Raw genomic sequence first — 20092 nt, 5'->3', positions numbered from 1 at the left:
TATACTGCATAGCATTCCTTGTTTAGAAAAATTAACTGGATCATTTCCTTATGGTTTAGCACCAGGAAAAAAAAAATCACCTCTTTTGAAGAATTCATGCTCATACCGAACAAGGGATTATAATAATACACACCTTGTTTCCCTTTTCTCCTCAGCTGCCAGGAAGCTCAGAGTAAAACTTAGAGCCAAATGATTATATGACTGTAACACAAAAGAAAAAATGCCAAGGGCCACAGGGCAGGCCAGTCACAGTGACATGCAGTCCGGGAGACAAAGGAGGCAGAAAAAGAGATAACTATAGGTCTTATTTTCCTGCTGGCCGGGAGCAACCTGGGAAAGAAATGGTGTGGCTTTTACTCATCCGCACACTCAGCATCAAGAAGAGTGTGTTTGCCATAGTTGTGACAAAACACTGAGGAGGGGTGAGGCCGTATGTGGCCAGTGGTTGGTGTCTGGATCCCAGGGCCACACAGAGGACCCGGCACACGGCAAGCACTCAACCATGCGGCCAGTACAAATAATCACAAACAAGACACTTGTTGGGAGGGAAGAAAAGTGTCCCAAAGGAAAGCGGAGGACTCTGTACTGGAAGCACCACAGTGCAATAGTGACTGGCCTGCTGCGGGGACCCTTACCCACAGCGTCCACACCTTTCTGGGACTGCTTGGTCCCCAGCTCGTAGGTGGTGATGGCCAGCCGCATGTTGTCACTGTTTCTGTGCATCACCATCAGCCTGGCTGTCTCGTCAGGGGCCCAGCAGGCTCTGGACGTCAGCAAGACGGGCAGAGTGCTAGAGACGGGAGGCTCATCCTCCACCACACACCGCAGGGACTGAGTGTAGAACACCTGGGGAAACATGGCCACATGGTCCCTGTGCTGACCACCACCCAGAAGGGCCACAGACCCACGCCTGGTGATCTCGCTGAGTCTCACAGGGCTGCCCATGTCACTTGTGCACCCTCTTTTCCACATAGCTCGGATGGGCCTGTCTGGCCCCACTGGAAACACCCGGCACACCAGTCCCGGGTCAGTTGGTGTGACAGGACAACCACATCAACGGCTCTGGTGGTTTTGGGCAGCGTACGTCACTGATGTGGCTTTTGCCGCCAGCGTCTTGCTCTGTATTCCTGTCCTACACACTTCGAAGTCTGTTCCAGGTGACTCCTCTGGCCCTGGACCATCCTGTCTGAAGGTCCCAGTGCTTCCGGCAAGCTTGGTCCTGCCCTGGAAGCCACCCCCCCAGACACATCCATGAGCCTGGGTACAGAACCCACCACCTTGCATGAACAAAGCCAGCCTCTGGAGCAGAGGACACAACCCACCACTGACCTTTGGGCCGAGGTCTGAGTCCTGGGTTGAGGCAAACACCCACTGGCTGTCGGGAGAGCAGAGGAGACTGGTGGGGCTGCTGGGAAACACGCTGGTCCAGGAAAGGAGCTGCAGCTGGGGCACAGTCAGCGTATACATGACACCCTCAGCAGAGGCCACCTGCACAGCAAGGGCCGTGGTCAGCACAGGGCCTCCCCCAAGGGGAGAGGCCAATTGCTCAACTGCCTCCTTGCTGGGGCAATGCCACCTCCTTACGCCTGAAACAAATGTGTTTGAACAGCACATGTGCCTTTGGGGCAAACCGTCTGCTCCTCCAGAGCTCCCTCCATCTGTTTTACTGAAGTGGCATCCGCAAACAGCCTTGCTGTTTTCAGCTTCAAATGCTCCTTGGAAATAGTTATTGTCTGACATTTCCCACAACTTTTTGCTTTCTCTCACTGATGGAAATCTAAGTTGTTCACAAATGTTGTCACTGCAGCCCTGAGCATTCCTGCACACAAGCTCCATGAACCATGCCAGCCCTCTCTCTGAGAGAGCCCCAGAGCCTGCCTCATTGGGTCAGACTGTCATACCGAAGACTCAATAGGAAAACAAACTTTTCAAAAAAAGCACAGATCTTCTTTGCCATGTGTAAAACATACCTACTTACCCTCATCTAACTTACTGTAATGCTGGTCTTTGAAAATGTCTGCTCATCTAATAGGTGAAAGCCTCATCTTAATGTCACTTTCTTGATTAGCAGTTAGTAATTGCATATTATTGGCCATTTGTACTGTTTCCAATAATTGACTATTTTTCAACTAGATTCATATAATCTGGAATCAGTGCTTTTTAAAAATATTTTATTTATTCATGAGAGACAGAAACACAGGCAGACGGAGAAGCAGGCTCCATGCAGGGAGCCCAATGTGGGACTTGATCCTGGGACTCCAGGATCATGCCCTGGGCTGAAGGCAGGCACTAAACCCCTGAGCCACCCAGGGATTCCCCTAGTATCAGTGCTTTGTTAAAGAAAATACAGTGTTTTCTCACAATTTTCATGAATCTTAATGTTATAATATTTTCCAATTCAGATGTTTTGGATTTTTTTTTTGATGTTTTGGATTTTTAGTAAATCAAGCCTATATCATTTTTCTTGATTCAAAGATCATTTATATATATATATATTTTAATTTATTTATTCATGAGAGATACAGAGAGAGAGAAGCAGAGACACGGGCAGAGGGAGAAGCAGGCTACATGCAAGGAGCCTGATGTGGGACTCGGTCCCGGGACTCCAAGATCACACCCTAATCAAAGGCAGATGCTCCAATCGCTTAGCCACCCAGGCGTCCCTCATTTATATATTCTTCAGATTATTTTATACTATTGTCTTTTACATTAGTTCTTAATTACCGTAAGTATATTTCTACAAACAGAGTGACATGGGAGTAACCTGTTTTTCCTTCCTGTCCATATGTTCCATTTCTCCAACAGCTTGTCCTTCACCTACTGCACTTCTACATGGAGCACTCTCTGGACTTTCTATTCTGTTCAATTTATGTAAAGAAACCTGTTCTTACTGGCCAAGAAAACAAAAACTTCAAAATGCTCAGAAAATGGCAGCAACATTCAAACAAAGTCATTAGAAGTGAAAGAAAGAAACAAAACATTTTCGCTGTTAGAACCATTCCCCAAAGGACCATCAACAATCAGAGATCAGTAGCCACACCCCGACATGAATCAAGTATCATAAAATAAGCATATGCAGAAGGACCACTCTGAATTGGAAATTCAATGCTTAAACTGAAATGGACAAAAAGATGTGAAATGAGAATTAAATTAATTCAGGAAATACACTGAAAAAAAATTATCTTAAGAAAAACCAGCAATATGCCTAAGAGAGAATATATTCTACTGGACCAATAAGGAGTCTAAAAAAGAAAACAAGTAAGAGAACAAAGATGGAATAGAGAGCTAAGATGAATCCAAGAGCAGGTGTTCAAGAAGACGGGCAAAGAAGATCTAGTAAACATAGAAGTGAAGCTCCTGCAGAAGAAAAGTAACAATTAACAGACTAATACTTAAAACTCACATACAATGAAACTTTCTGGAAAAAGGAAAAAAGAAAAAAAAAAAAAAACCTGAATCCATATATCAACAGGGTACATATGTTCCTGGAAAAGTTAATCCAGGATGGTCACCGCAGACACCTCCCAACAAAACTACCAGACTGGAAATATTTCAAAAATCCTTCATGCCTTTGATTTAAAAGTCCAAGTGTCTAACAAGGAAAATGGAAAATAAGTCAAGATGGAAGTAGACTTTTCAACAGACACATACACAGTGAAATAGTATTTTCACAAAACTCAAGAGGAAGATGAACCAGGGATTTAGGGCCCCACCAGGCCATCCTACAAGCCTCCAGGCTACAGAAAAGTGGTGTCAGTCCCACAAGGATGGATCCAAGAGACTTCTTCGGGGATCTACTAAAGGATGGGCCCCACTAGACCATGAGATACAGGGAAAATGTCACCAAGACTGATGTGACTACTAAGTACAGTACACACTATAGGTCAAAGAGTTTTTAAAAAGTGAGATAAGGAAGAACAGTGTATAATGTTGCATGTTCTCAAAGAGGAGGGAGAATAATCAAAATACAGTAAGTTCACTGAGGGGATCCCTGGGTGGCTCAGCAGTTTGGCACCTGCCTTTGGCCCAGGGCATGATCCTGGAGTCCCAGGATCGAGTCTCATGTCGGGCTCCCGGCATGGAGCCTGCTTCTCCCTCCTCCTGTATCTCTGCGCCTCTCTCTCTCTATCATAAATAAATAAATAAATAAATAAATCTTAAAAAAAAAAAAAAGAATAAGTTCACTGATCACCATGGAAGGAAAGGGATACCATGGAAAGCCAACACATAAAACAGTATATAAGCCTGAATAAGGAAAATGGAAACAAAGTATTAAGACAAAGGTAACTACCCCAACACAAATACAAACCCTCCTAAATAACAAAAGATATCACCTTTACCCCAAAACTCATACATAAAACAGGGAAAACATACTTGGGGAAAGGAGCCCAGTAATGTGCCACATCACACCAAAAACGTGTCATAAAACAAAAGCTGAGATCAGGCACATGTGTGTCTTCAATGTAAATGGCTTAACTAACTTTATCAGAATAAAAAAGTTGATCACATTGACAAACAAAAGAAAACCTGACTGCATATTCACGAGGTTCCATCAAAACAGAAAAGTTAACCATGACAAAAGGGGAAAGGTGTGTCAGGCACACAGAAATCTTAGGAAGGAAGGTGAAGTGGGTCCTGATACCAGAAAGGGAGGACTCAGGCCCAAAGCAGGAAATCCAGCAACAGACACTTCCTACCCCTGTGAAAATTAATAAAAGTAAACCTCCACTAGAATGGAGTCAGGGGGCCAGCAGGGAGAGGTTTCACACCAAGCACAGACCCTCCTGGAAGAGAAGGACTGCACAGGTGGATGCAAACTTACTACCCCAGCAGGAAGCTTTCTTCCTTCCCAGCAACAGCCCAGCCAATGAGAGGCAGCCACAGCTCAGCCAATGAGAAGCCACTACATGTCCAGCTCCCAATTCACTCTGGGGACTTTTATTTTACAATAGCCCCTCCCTACACCCCCTTTCTTCTCTAAAAGAGCCTTTCTCTTTCTTTGTTTTGTGGACTTCTCTATGGTTTTGCCACAACTAGCTTGTCCTGATTCAATTCTCTGCTATTCCTAAGTGAATTTTTGCTATTAAAATAACTGGCAACTTTTTTTCAAGGTTAACAACACTAAAGGCTATAATTCACAATGAAGAAATAAAACCTCTGATACCTATCAAAGAAACACCCCAATCACCTTCACAAAGCAGACATAAGGAGAAACATGGTGACACAATAATAATGATAATACTTAAATATTTATGAATTAAACATATTATTATATAAAAATAAATAATAGTAATGCTCTCAGTCTAAGGCCAAGTAGACATAAAGTAAATATAAGACTTAACAATATAATTGGGGCACCTGGGTGGTGCAGTCAGTTGAGCCTTGGACTCTTGGTTGCCGCTCAGGTCATGATCTGGAGGTTGTGAGATTGAGTCCTGTGTTGGGCTCCATGCTCAGGGTGGAGTCTCCTCCCTCTCTCTCTGCTCCTCTCCCTACTGTGCTCTCATTAATAAAAAGACCTAACAATAATATTACTAATGACTATATTAGATCATTGTATCCCAATAATGGAGAATACACCTTTCTTGTAAGCACACACAAATGTTCACAAAAATTAAATGTATAATCACAAAGAAACCTCAGTAAATCCAATATGGTAAAGTAATGCAACATTCTCTGATCACAGTGAAATGAAACTAGAAATCAATAGAAATATTAAATAAAACAGACAAGGCACTAGCTAATATAATCATGAAAAAAAAGGGAGAAAGCACATATACACACAAAAAAATGCAGGGCAATAAAGAAGATGTATTTATATACAACGGAATATTACTCAGCCATCAAAAAGAATGAAATCTTGCCATTTGCAACAACGTGGATGGAACTAGAGGATATTATGCCAAGCAAAATAAATTAGAGAAAGACAATTATATGCTCTTACTCATATGTGGAATTTAAGAAATAAAACAGATGAACATAGTGCAAGGGAAAGAAAAACAAAACAAGATGAAATTAGAGAGAGAGACAAACCCTAAGAGATTCCTAACTCCAGGAAAAAAACTGAGGGTTGTGGGTGATGGGCACTTGATGTAATGGGCACTGGGTGTTACATAAGATTGATGAATAACTAAATTCTACCCTTGAAACTAATAATACATTATATGTAACTAAATTCAACTTAAAAATATTTAAAATAACAGGGCAGAAACAAATGTTCAAATAGGGCAAATTTAAAGAAAAAAATCTCTGAAGAGTATTCTAGACAATTGTATGCATAAAAAGTCGAAAGCCTAGATACAGTGGGTAGTTTTCTAGGAAAACACAATAAATTAAAATTAATCCTAGCAGAGAAAGAAAAGCTTGAACAGACCAGTTTCCACAGAAGATGGTGAGAAAATGGTTTTAAAACTTCTCCACATAAAAAAGCACCCAGCACCAAATAACATAAGAAAAAAAAATTGTATCAAACTGAAAAACTAGGTAATTCCACTGAAACTTAAACTGTTCTGGGGGATTAAAAAAGAAGAAAAATGTTCACATTCCTTGAATGAATTATAGCATTTATATGTAAACCTGGTAAAGGAAGACCAAAAAACCCACAGACCAATCTCACATAGATCCAAATCCTAGTAAAACACCATCATTTAGAATGCATCAGCACATTAAACTGTGGAAGGAGCCATGATGTCCTCTGACAGATGAATGGATGAGGAAGATGTGGTCTATGTATAAATGAAATAGTAGTCAGCTATCAGAAAGGATGAATACCCACCATTTGCTTCGATGTGGATGGAACTGGGGGGTATGATGCTGAGTGAAGTAAGTCATTCAGGGAAGGACAATCATCATATGGTTTCCTTCATATGGGGAATATAAGAAATAGTGAAAGGAATTATAAGGGAAGGAGGGGAACTGAGTGAGAAAAATTAGAGAGGGAGACAAACCATGAAAGACTCTTGACTCTGGGAAACAAAGGGTTGCATAACAAACCTAAGGAGAAAAATCCTGTAATTATATCTGCATACTGAAAAGGCCTTCTGCAAAATACTACACCTGATCATGATTTTTGAAAACTAATAGTAAAATGTCACTCTTTCATTAACATCAGTCCTGAAACCAGCACCCATCCCCCCACAGTGAAGCTCTAGGTCATTCCCTACGGTCAACTACAAGGAGGAATGGCCAGCAAGGCCACCACTAATTAACTAGTATCATACGGGAAGTATGAGCCAGAGCACTCAGAGAACAGAAAGCAACGGGATGCCTAAGGCTTGAAAAAAATAAATATCTCTACCCATGGATAATAGGGTTTACCTAAAAAAATTAAGTGAATCAATTATAAAATAAATGCAAACAGGAGAACTGAGTAAGATGAAGAATTTTATAAAACCAACAACAGCTTTCATTTAAATAAATACCACCCAGTTAGAAAACAATGGAACAGAAAATATTTTCACCTATTGATGGAATAACAACAAATGATAGAATACTCTGGAATGAAGTTAACAATAAGAAATGTGCAAAATGGGGATCCCTGGGTGGTGCAGCAGTTTGGCGCCTGCCTTTGGCCCAGGGTGCGATCCTGCAGACCCAGGATCGAATCCCACATTGGCCTCCCGGTGCATGGAGCCTGCTTCTCCCTCTGCCTATGTCTCTGCCTCTCTCTCTCTCTCTCTCAATCTGTGACTATCATAAATAAATAAAGATTTTTAAAAAATGTGCAAAATGTATCTGAGGGAAAATGTAAATCACTGAAGAGCATAAAAAGCAAACTTGAACCAGTGGAAATACATGATCTATTCTTGGAAAGACTGACTTGGCATCAAAGGTCATGTCCAGGGCAGTCCAGGTAGCTCAGTGGTTGAGCGCCGCCTTCAGCCTAGGCGTGATTCTGGGGATCCGGGATTGAGTCCCACATTGTGCTCCCTGCATAGTGCCTGCTTCTTCCCCTGCCTGTGCCTCTGCCCCTCTCTCTTTCTCTATGTCTCTCATGAATAAATAAAATCTTAAATAAATAAATGTCCATTTCTCCATGTGTGTATTTAAACTGAACCTGCCATCAGTGAAAATACCATTTTCTTTCCAGGAGACAGAAAATTTGATTCTATAGTTCATGTGGAAAAATAAACATGAAAGTAGCTAAGGAAACCTTGAAAAAAATAAAAAGTAAGGGAAGGCAGCCTTCCTAGATCTCACAAGCACAGTCCAGTTCTGGAACATCTCCAGCATCCCAGAAGTCCCCGTGTCTCAGCAGCCGCCTCCATCCCGGGGACCTTGGTCTGCTGACACTGCAGATTTGTTCTGTCAGGACTGCATCTCCCAGAAATGGAATCACATGACAGAGACATACTCTGTGTCCTCTCCTCCTCTTAGGAGGGCACTAGTCATTGGACAGAGGGCCCAACCTAAATCCAGAATGATTTTGCATGAGATCCTTAACCGGACACCATTTCCAAATAAGATCACATTCTGAGGCTCTGAGTAGGTGTGAATTTGGGGACTGGGGAACACCCTTTCCATTCCCTACCCGTGCACGTACAGGGTGAGCAATCTCCAAATCTGAGCCAAATCTTGGCAGGGGATGATCCTGCCCCATCTCCCTACAGGGCAACCCCAAGAAAATGAGTGCTTCTGGACAAAGCCTGCTGTCCTACAACAGTCCAGTAAAGGCTGCCGGCCACATCTGGGTCTCCAACTTCCCATGTAGGCATTTTGCCTTGGGATGTGGAGAGGCACCTTGCGGGCTGTGCCTGGCCAAGAAGGCTCCCTGCTGAAATAAAAATGGCATTGTCAGGATGGAGGCAGGCATGGGCCGTGCTGGGTCTTCCCTTTGTGGGAGGAAGTAGCTTCCTGTTGTCCTCAGACCCCTGCCACATGCAAGGACACTGGAGAAGGCCACTCTCTGAGTAAACAGGAAAGGGAGTTTCCACACTGTCCAGGTAGCACAGCTGCCACCACACTGCACGGTCCCTCCGCTACCTGGAAGATCCCTGATAAAGAGTGGACCCAACAGTCAGGACAACTCGCCAAGCTTCAGGCAGTCACCTTAAGTTAGCTCTGGAAGCCCCAGCTAAGGACCAGCCACAGGTGCACATTTACACTCACGGGCCATAGCCAGTGCTGCAGCCACACGGCCTGAAACAAAGCTTCTCATCCACAATTCTCCCTCTAGGCAAAGACCTCAGGAACTCTTGCCTCCCACAAACCCCAAGGCATAAATGGCAACCACACACATCTCTGCACACATCAGACACCTTCATCCCCTTTGGAGACCCAGACATACCGACAGTGACCAGGCACTCACTTCACTTCTCAAATACACAACAGTTGGGGCAGCCCAGGTGGCTCGGCAGTTTAGCGCCGCCTTCAGTTCTGGGCCTGATCCTGGAGACCTGGGATCGAGTCCCACATTGGGCTCCCTGCATGGAGCCTGCTTCTCCCTCTGCCTGTGTCTCTCCCTCTTTCTCTCTGTCTCTCATGAATAAATAAATAAAATCTTAAAGTGAGCTCCTGAACAAGCCATACTAGAGAACTTCCCTTCATGTGCCAGCCTTAGCATGCAGTCTCTCCCAGAGCACCACGCACATGGCCGGCATACACAAGTCCAGGTTCAAGAAGATAAAGCGTGCACATGTCACCAATCAGCCTGAACACAGAATTACAGTACACTCACCAGAAAGGAAGCTTCCTGGAGTCTGACTCTATCTTTGATGTTTGCTGACAGCTTCTTGGCCTGCACATCCCACCCTCTGTTCCACATCCAGGTAAGCAGACAAAGGCCACTCGTGCAGAATTCAAACCACAGAAACCCGGCCCCTCCAGGAGCCCTCCCTCCACCCTACCACAACACAGGAAGAGCAAGCCAGTCACTCCCTCTTGCTGTCTCCAGCCATTCAGGCCCACCTCCTGGAAGCCTCTGTCCTGAAAGCCTTGTTATATGACACACATACCCCCCTTGGAGCTCATGTGGCTTCAATATTCTTGATTATCAAGCCAAATTTGGGGTCAGGGTTGATCCTACCCCTGTTCATCTTAGGACTTAAAGGCTACATGCTCGTCACTTGAGTTGTGTAAGAGGTTGCTGCATGCAGCCTTGCTTAGAGACATTATGGCCCATCAACATGTGAACTGTACAGACAATTCAAAATCTTGGGCATTTAGTTCCTCATAACCTTCTAACATAAATGCTAATGTCCTGTGTTTCTTTTCTACATGTCATTTTAAACCCACAAGACGTAGTTCCTGCTGTTTTACTGTTGATCCCCTCAGATCTCATCCTCACCAGTGCTGCTCATCACATTCTCCCACCACCCTAGGATTCCAGCTCTGCTCATCTTCCTTCTGCTTCAAGTCCCACACCTGCTCCTAGTGGTGGTGTGGCCATTGCTAATTCCTCATTTTTAACCAAGATGCCTTTATCCCCCTTCATTCCTGGGGGACACCTTCTATTACGGAATTCCTGGCTGGTAGTTCTTTCTTTCCGGATACTATTCTTGATCTGTGAGATCCCACTGCTGCCGGTAGCATGTCAGACCCAAGAGGAGTCTACGTCCTCTGGCTGCTCCGTTAGGCTTTCTAGGTCCTCAGACAATCTCAGCTCACTTTAATGGGCCCATGTGCACATTTATTTTTAGTCCACTTGGAGCTTGTAGGCCTTCTTGATTTCCATGGATTAATGTCCTTAATCTATTTTGGAGAAATATCTGCCACTATCTCTTCAAATGTTCTTTTGACCTACTCACTCCCTCACCTGCTCCTGATACCAAGTACTAGAATTTTCCATGGATCCTCTATGGCCTTGCTACTCAAAATGTCGGCTGCAGACTGGCAATACCAATACTACCAAGATGCTCATTAAAAAAGTCAGAATTCAGGGAGTGCCTGGGTAGCTTAGTGGGTTAAGCGTCCAACTCTAGATTTCAGCTCAGGTCATGATCTCAGGGTCATGAGATCGAGCCCTGTACTGGGCTCTGCACTCAGTGGGGAGTCTGCTTGAGATTCTCTCTCCCTCTCCCCACTCCCTGCTCTCTCCCGTGCACTTGCCTGCTCGCTCACTCACAAACAGACACACACAGGTCAGAATCCAGGGATCCCCAGAGATCCAACGAACTGGAATCTGCATTTAAACATCCCCAGTGGTTCACATGTCATTAAAGCCTGAGAAGCACTGGTCTATATCTCCTACCCTCTCCTTCCATTTACTTCATTCAGTATCTCTATTTCATTCCAGGTAACCTCTGTCTTAACTTTCTCATTGATGCAGAAAATATCATACAGAAAAGTGCACGAAACACAAACACGACACTCAAGGCATCATTATAAAGCCAATACTCACGTCGCCACCAAAGTTAAGAGATGGGATGTTGCCAGAGGACCACAAGCTCCCCTCTGCCCCATCTCAGTGTGCTTCCACTATCCATCCTACTATGAAACTCACCCACCGAGTCGCTTTTGTACTCAAGTGTTTCTATTTTGGAATTTCTACTTGGTTCTTTTCTAAAGCTGTTACGTCATTTTTCGCAGCTTTGATCTCTGCTGAAATCCACCTCCCTAAACACAGCAACCGGAGGGGTCTCAGCGTGTAATGACTGCAGTACCTGAATTCCTGTGGCTCTCCTGACCTCATCTGTGATTTACCCTGCCACTTTAGCTGCTATCACATCTCTCACATGCCGACTTAGCTCTAAGTGTTGGGAGTGCTGAAAACTGCATTTCAGATCAGAAATAACATGCAGACTCAGGTACATTATCCTTCCCCAGGAAGGAGTCACTGCTCCAGGTGGCTGGGGTGCTGGGCTGTACCCCAATGTCCCACCCAGTGTAAGGGGAGGTACAGGGCTTTGCCCTCAGGGGCCTACCACTCCAACTAATCCCCTTGGTGGTCAAAGGTCTGCAAGCCTCTCAGCTGCCCTGGGATAAGTGTCTCCAGGGCAAAGTAGCCCATGTTGGGCTCCCCTCTGACTTCTGCTAAATCTCCTGAATCTTGGGCTAGACACTTGTTCTTTCTAGTTCTCTGATGTTATCCAGGAGATGGATGCATTCTAACTTTTCTAACTGTCCTTCGCAGACCAATAACTGGGACTCACATGGCCTACCACTCCCAGAGAGAACCACAGTGGCCTCTTCATCTATGCAACAGATTCTCAAACTGATCTGGGGATGCCACTTACACTTACTCTAAAGTCTTCTACAACAACTGCAGTGTGGCTTACGTGAAATCCGTTTCATCAGATGTTACGTGTTTGCCAAGCTCAGTTCCTTTCCTGCCGATTCTGTGTGCACGTGAAGCTATTCCTGCACATCTGCCCCTTTTGATATCGGCGATGCCACCCTGCCCACCCCTTCCAAGGCCTCCTACCCCATAGGTGGGGACACTGCCTCCAGGTGAGAGCCACTTCCTGCACCTGCCACCTCAATATTCACGTCTCTCCAAAGCCTCCCCGTGCCCAAGAGTCACTTCTAAATGGACACTCTGGTAACAGAGGCTTTTGGAATCCTGGGGAAACACTCAGGTTTTGTCAAATGCGCCTCAGTTTCTCCTGAGTTGGGCCTTAGCTGGGATGTGAAACAGGGGGAGGGGAGTAAGCATGTAGAGAGAAGGAACTGAACCACAGGGAGAAGATAGGCTGCAAGGAGGTCAGGGGACAGGTAAGCTAGGGCACGTGAGCAAGATCCATGGGCATCTCACTGACGGCTGGGGGAGAAGTGGAGATAGGGGCTAGGGGGCAGCCTCTGTGGGCAGCTGAGCTAGAGGAGGGCGGGGGTCTCCGCCCTCTGCAGCTGGACAGGAGGAGATGGGGAACCAAGGAGCAGAATGATCACTCGATCTGCCACATGGAGCACGGGCTATCACAGCGGTCTGGGCCCCAGAGCGTCCCGGGAGACACTGGAAGACTCTCGGAGTCAGCAGGACCTGCACAGGATCCCGAGAGCCACTCACTCACCAGCAGAAAGGGGGTCTCCGGGTGGTCACAGGCCTGCAACGCATACGAGGACGTAGGCAGAGAGAAGGAGGCCCACTCCCTCCCGTTCTCCGCTTTCCACGTCTTGATCAGCCCCTGCTTGTCCACGGTGACAACCAGCTGCAGCCGAGGGTAGGCCGCCAAGTTCACCAGAGCAGCAGGCTGCAGGGGGCTTGACCAGATCTCCGTGCCCTGGGCAAAACAGAAGGAAAACAAGGACTTCTGTGGGGGCCACAGGGGCTGCACAGGCAGAAGCAGCACCATCCCCTCCCCTCCCAGGCCCCAGAGTGGTGAGTCCATGGCAGGTCATAGAGGTGGTGCTTCGGGGCAGAGCTGTGACTGAACTGGGGGTGTGTGAGTGGCACCACCAGGACTGGGGGGCGGGGGGCCCAGCATGCACACAGCAGTTACCCCGGCCCCACTGAGGAAGGTTGGGCAGGGGGCTGGGGCTATCCCGGCTGCATCCAGAGAACCTCCATGCAGAGCAGGGCAGCCCCAGCTCACAGATTAGCTGACTCGGGCATGCGGGTGTGAATGGTTCACATAGCGGGTCCGCACCGCCCTGCTCAAAAGACGCCCCCTCCTGTGGTTCATCCTGGCCAAGGCCTGAGCTGGGTAACTCCTTGGGCTTTCTCAGGACCGTAAAAACTGGAAGGGGTGGAAGAGCCAGTGCGCGTGGGCCCTGGGCAGCAGAGAACCACCCCTACGTACCCTTCCCAGTCTCCTAGCACTGCCACTAGGGCCTCCTTTCCCATCCTGGGTCGTCATAACCCTTCTTCTATCACGTCTTCATTTCCCATCATCTGTGTCTGTTCCCAACTGAGATACCTCAGGACTCCTCTATGAGTCTCTTCCTTATTTGATTTCTGTTGCTTGAGCAGCCAGGTGAGCATCACTGGAAGGAGCTCGGCATCAGTGACACCGGGGGACAGCCGGGAGTCTCAGGGAGCACGGCACATTCACCAGTGCTCGTGAAGAAGGTGAAAACTCCCTTTTGGTTTCACAGTGGAAGCAGGTCAGGGGGCGGTGCACAGACATGCGTTGACCAGTGACTGCCCTGCAACATGCCTGCAGGAAGGACCCTGATACCAGAAATAAACTCAAATCCTAGGACTCTCCAGGGATGGTGGGTAAGGCAAGGCATAGAAAGTCAGAGCAGAAACCAGTACAACCAGTCAGAAGCATGGTCTTAAATACTGTGAGAATGTGGAAACTGAGAACGTTTTTGAAAAGGAGTATTTATTGGAGCGCCTGGATGGTGCAGTCAGTTGAGCTTCTGGCTCTTGATTTCGGCTCAGGCCATGATCTCAGGGTCATGGGATCAAGCCCCGTGTCCGGCTTCACACTCAGCAAGGATCTGCCTGAGATTCCCTCCCCCTCTAACTCTCTTGGTCACTCATATGCACACTCTAAAATTAATAAGTAAATCTTTTTTAAAAAAGGATTTATTTATTAACCTTTATTAACCTCAGGAAAAGTCAAATGTCAGTTTGCCTCATGACTCAGTGTGATAAGCACTTACACAATTATAATACTACCAACAACAGAGAATTATTTGGGGACAGGAAGACTGCTCTGTGTGGAGAAGGGAGGAGGAGGGGGGTTTTCTTCTACAGATCTGCTGGTGAAGAGTATGCGCAGACGGCTCTGGACTCTGAAAAGAAGCCCATGCTGGAAAAACAAACCACGCTGAAGTAATGTTCAGCAAACTACAGATGTCAGCCAAACCCAGCCCACTGCCCATATCTGTATTTTCGTTTAAAAAAATCCAAAGAAAAAATAAAAATAAAAATAAATAATAAAAAAATCCAAAGACTATCTCACGAGCCATGAAAATGTGTGCACATCGCATGTCAATGAGCATCACCGGCTCTGCTCGGACATGGCTTTCGGCTCCTGCACGGCGCCAGCAGAGCCGAGTAGGTGCAGCAGGACCATGGGGCACTTGACGGAAAACATCCACTGAGCCTGTACCCAAGTGCTCTCCTGGTCCAAGTTGTGACCTGGTCATCTGGGAAACTCCTGGCCACCCAGCCACCAGGCCGTCCCCTGCCAAACCCACACCTTGAGCCTACGTGGACAGCAGTCCGCAGCCGAGGTCAGTCCTTCAGAGAGGCTGCGGGGAGGTCGGTAGCCTCCCTCACCAGCAACTACAGGGCCTTCCTGTGAAATGACCTTCCAATACTGCCTGGTAGGAGGAAAGACTAAGCACAAGAGGAGGAAACCATCAACAACAACCGAAAACTTGACCATGGAGCAGAGAAAAATGACGCAAACTCTGTACCTTTTAAACAAGAGAGCAGAGTGGATATGAATGGGCTCCTGGAGTTAAAGACATTCCTGTGAAGTGGGCAGACAACCAACACACCCTCAAGTATGTGCATGGAGGATCAGTCTCCTGGCCTAAGGGCTGGCCCCAGGGAAAGTGAAATCAGACAGGACTTAAAGTGGGGTCTTCCCTGGGAAGGGCTGCTGAGGAGAGCAGGCAGGGGAGTGTGTGCACTCATGAAATATCTTCTGTCCTACTTTTCAAAACCATCAACACTGCTTTACTTTCATGATTCAAAAGCAAAACAAACGTAAGTGAGCAGGTGTAAGCACTGTCCCTGAAGTGCTCCCATGTGGCACCCCTCTCCCCATCCCAAGCCCCATCCCAGCCCCAGCTCCTGGGCCCCTCACGACCCAGGTGGGAGCCCAGCTAGGACTCTCAAGACTTGTCACCACCTGTGGCCTCTCAGGTGTCCCTGCATCACCAAACACAGCACATGCCAACTCCCTCCCAGACTCTTAACAGGTCGTCGGGGTTGCAGGGATGCAGCTGGGAGCCAGGGTGCCCTGTTCAAAGGAGCCAGGGAAATCCAGGCAGCCCCATTGGCTCTCTGTGCACGAACTGGACACTTCCAACAGGCCTGGCTCACAAGGACATAAGCAGGCTCCTCACTTAAGTAGCAAGGACCCAGGGGTACCTTCGCTTGTCCACGGCTTTCAAAATCAAGAGGTAGTTTTCTAGGAAAAAATCCTTTCTAGGAGGTTGGGTTCCATATGTGCAGAACCCCTGAATTTACAGGGAACTACATGGTTCAAGACTCAGAGACACTTCCCTCTCCATCTTAGACTGATCATCTGTAAAATCAGGAGGCTAATAACGCATCCTTTGCTCAGCTGCTGTGAGTACCAAATGAGAAAATGGACTGCAAAGGTTTTGAACTCTAAGTGACAACCAACTGTAAAATACCAACTGAGTTATCAAAATCTCAACACTTAATAGGCACAGGGGGTAACTAAAAGAGGCAACTGTTTGGGCAAAACCACCCAATTGGGCACTAGCTCCAACGCGGACACCACAAGACTGGGAGCAGGTGCTGCCACCTGCCACAAATGTCCACCTCCCTGGGCAGGCAGCACAGAGTCAAGTGCACATCAGGCTCCATCTGCAATCAGACCCGAGTTCCATGTATGATCTGCCTCTTGTAGCTCAGAGTTCTCGTCTATACCATGGGAATCCCACCACCTAGAAGGTGCCCACAGGGGATGAATGAGCTAGCAAAGGGGATGGACCTCACTGAGATCCAGTGCGTTGCACCTTGGTCCCACCCCTGGCTCACCTCCTGCACATCCCAGGCACGCACAGTGCTGTCCGAGGACACGGTACACACCACTGACTTCTCCTGCCCATCAAACCGGCACTCGTTGGTTGAGATGTAGGCTAGTTCATCTATACCTCCTGGAAGAAAACACAGACTGGCCGTGAACACACACACATATACCTGGGATGTGGATATGCAGACTGGGGAAGGGCAGACAGGACATCCTTCCTTTCTCTCTGGAGAGCACACAGGTGCTCCTTAGGGGCAGTAGTGGACATAGGGCTTCATACCCAGGACTGCCCCTTCCACCAGCCACAATTGGCTCCCTACTCTCTTGCTTTCTGTTTCTTCTACCCTGAAATAAATATAACCATTCCTTTTTCACAAGATTACCTCGAGCACCAAGAGACACAGCAGGAATACAGAACCCAGCAGGGCATGTACTCATCAAGCAGCACCTACCCACTCATTGGCTAAACACCAAATCCCAGGACACTCGACCAGGGCAAGTGAGCAGTACGAAAGCACACAGGACGACATTCCCCACCATACCATTGTGCCCAGCAATGGCTTTGCAGATGAAGTCCTTCTCTGGCCGCCCAGATTCCATTCGGAACTCCAGCTCAGATCGGCAGAGATAGTACTCTTTCCATGTTTGTGTGCCCAAGGTCATCTGAGGGGCTTTATATGATGACCAGCGTCTCAGACACAGTTGCCTGGAAAACAGATGCATGATCCCAGGTAGGATAGGGCAGGTGTTAGAAGAAGGTACTAGGATGTTTACGGGTCTAGCTCTGACTCCTGCCTTTACCATCTAGTAGCTTCGACAACTCACTCTGCCTACAGAACCCTCACCTGCCTCCACTGTTAAATGGGGATAATGATGAGATGACACTGAACAAATGTTCGCCACCATCAGGCATCATCATTTCTTGTGCATCCAGCCAGTTTTCTGATACCTTCATGAAGTAGATCCTGATCCCCTTGTACACAGTGGCTTTAACAACTGACTCAAGGCCAAAGGCAATAAGCTTTGGTCACGCAATTGTAATTCAAGAGTATATTTCTTGAAGTCTCCAACTCTTATTGCTGAACTATTTTTCCCTCAGTTCTGTCAGCCCTTCGTGTATTTTGCTACTGTTATTATGTACATATGCATTTATAATTTTTAGATCTTCTTCGTGGATTGACTTATCATCATAAAATAGCCTTGTTTCTAGTAATTCTTTCTTACAGTCTACTTTGTCTGGCATTAGCGTTGCTGTTCCAACTTTCCTTTGCTTACTGTTTGTATGGCATACCTGTTTCCATTCTTTTAACTTATCTAAGTCTTTGAATGTAAAGTATGTCTCTTGTAGACAGTATAAAGTTGGATATTGTTTATCCCTTCTGGCAATCTCAGCCTTTTTTTTTTTTTAAGATTTTATTTATTCATGACAGAGAGAGAGAGAGAGAGAGAGAGAGGCAGAGACACAGACAGAGGGGGAAGCAGACTCCATGCAGGGAACCCGACATGGGACTCGATCCTGGGTCTCCAGGATCACACCCCAGGCCGAAGGCGGCGCTAAACCGCTGAGCCACCGGGGCTGCCAATCTCTGCCTTTTTATTGGAGTGTACACTTAATACATTTCACACAACTAATGATAAAGCATTGATTTATATGTTAACTTACTACTCATTTCTTTTATATGCATTTCCCCTCTACTTTTCTGGTACTGCCTTCTTTTGCATTAAATACCTTCTTTTTTTTTTTAATAATTTTTTTAATTTTTTTTTTTTTTATTTATGATAGTCACAGAGAGAGAGAGAGAGGCAGAGACACAGGCAGAGAGAGAAGCAGGCTCCATGCACCGGGAGCCCGACGTGGGATTCGATCCCGGGTCTCCAGGATCGCGCCCTGGGCCAAAGGCAGGCGCCAAACCGCTGCGCCACGCAGGGATCCCGCATTAAATACCTTCTAATGTCATTTCTTCTACCATATTTCTCGAGTTCTTAAGGGTTACCTTGGGGATTAACCTAGTTTTAATTAATATCAGCCTAATTTCAACAGTATCCAAAAATTTTGCTCCTATGTAGCACCATTTCCTGCCCCTCTCCAATTGCATGGCTATATCTACAAATGAAGTTTTATATATTATATGTGCATCAACAGAGATTTACAGTCATTGTTTTATGCAATTGTCTTTTAAGTCATAAAGCGGAAAAACAGACTAACAAATAAGAAATACACTTAGATTGCCTTTTATATTGCCTATAGAATTACTTCACCAGTGTTCCTTATTTCTTCATGTAGATTCAACTAACTGCCTAATGTCCTTTCATTTCAATCTGAAAGACTGCCTTCATTTCTTGTAGAGGAAGTAGGGAAACAAACCATCTCAGCTTTTGCTCATTTTATTTATTTTTTATTTTTTTAGCTTTTGCTCATTTTAAAAGGTCATTTTTTCCTTCGTTTTTCTAGATATTCAATTCTAAGTAATAATCTTTTAACATTTCCAATGTCATCCCACTACCTTCTGGGTTCCATGTTTTTAAATGAGAAATCAACTGTTAATCTCATCTAAGGTTCCTTGTACATGATGAATTACTTCTCCCTTGCTGCTGTCAAGGTTCTGTGTCTTCAGATTTCAAGTTTGATTACAATGTGTCCTTTCACATTGTTTATGTTTTTAAAGTAATCTCTACACTCAATGTGGGGCTTGAGCTCAGGACCTCAAGATCAAGAGTTACATGCTCTACCCACTAAGCCCTACAATGTGTCCTGGTGTGGAACTCTTTGTGAAACTGATGTGCTGCTTACTGCACTAAGATCCTGGTGATGTGTAACTCTTTTGAATTTATCCTACTTGCAGTTCATGGAGCTCTTGCACATGTAAATTAACCTCTTTCATCAAATCTGGGAAGTCTTCAGCCCTTATTTCTTTAAATACTTTATTCCTTCTCCCTTTCCCCTCTCATTCTGGGACTCCTGTTATGCAATGTTAGTGTGCTTGATGGTGCCCCACAGATCTCTTAGGCACTGGGATTCTTCCTTCTTCATATTCATTGTATTCTTCAGACTGGATAATCTCTATTGACTTATCTTCAAAGTCAGTGATTCTATCTTCTGTGCTCAAATCCTGCCTACGTTTTTGATAGTATAATTTTCTACTCTATAATTCCTAGTTATTTTATAGTTGCCTTCTACTGATATTGTCTATTGGATGAGACATTGTCCTACTTCCCTTTAGTTCTTAGAACATAATAAAAATAGCTGATTTTAAGTCTTCATCTAGTAGTTCCAATGCCTGGGCTTTCTTAGAGACAGCTTCTGTTGTTTGCTTTATTTCCTGTGCACTTTTCTTATTTCTTTGCACAACTCATAACTTCTGTTGAAAACTGAACATTTTAAATAATGTGGAGTTCTGGAAATCTGAACCCCCTAGGTTTGTTGTTTCAGTCGGTTTACTGTTGTTATTTTTTGTGTAGTGGCAAATTCTGAAAAGCCTACATTCTTTGTTATATACGGCCTCTGAAATCTCTGCTTAAATTAGAGCTAA

The 20092-nt window shown here is 45.7% G+C and overlaps 1 protein-coding gene and 1 long non-coding RNA gene across 18 annotated transcripts in view; one reads left to right on the top strand and one right to left on the bottom strand.

Moving 5' to 3' along the window:
• The window catches only part of LOC112644877 (uncharacterized), a 60674-nt gene extending 56495 nt beyond the window's left edge, over nt 1–4179 (top strand). For all 4 annotated transcript variants that reach the window (XR_007401417.1, XR_007401414.1, XR_007401291.1 and 1 more), the window contains one exon: nt 2806–4179. This is a non-coding gene — a long non-coding RNA (uncharacterized LOC112644877). The remainder of the gene's footprint in view (nt 1–2805) is intronic.
• CDK20 (cyclin dependent kinase 20) overlaps nt 1–20092 on the bottom strand; it is a 39305-nt gene that overhangs the window by 4852 nt on the left and 14361 nt on the right. For 2 of the 14 annotated variants that reach the window (XM_025423604.3, XM_025423602.3), the window contains exons 9-13: nt 17105–17268; nt 16571–16689; nt 12948–13157; nt 1330–1488; nt 636–846 (exon numbers count right to left, since the gene is read on the bottom strand). In XM_025423604.3, coding sequence (XP_025279389.1) covers nt 636–846; nt 1330–1488; nt 12948–13157; nt 16571–16689; nt 17105–17268 — 863 coding nt within the window. Of the gene's footprint in view, nt 1–133; nt 331–635; nt 847–1329; nt 1489–12947; nt 13158–14269; nt 14637–16570; nt 16690–17104; nt 17269–20092 lie in introns of those variants that run through there. The other 12 variants (XM_025423607.3, XM_025423603.3, XM_025423608.3 and 9 more) reach the window with 9 other exon arrangements.

The sequence above is a fragment of the Canis lupus genome, chromosome 1 (assembly GCF_003254725.2).
Source record: "Canis lupus dingo isolate Sandy chromosome 1, ASM325472v2, whole genome shotgun sequence".
Classification (NCBI taxonomy): Eukaryota; Metazoa; Chordata; class Mammalia; order Carnivora; family Canidae; genus Canis; species Canis lupus.
The sequence above is the reverse complement of the archived record's forward strand: the minus strand, read 5'-3'. Positions and strand labels throughout refer to the sequence as shown.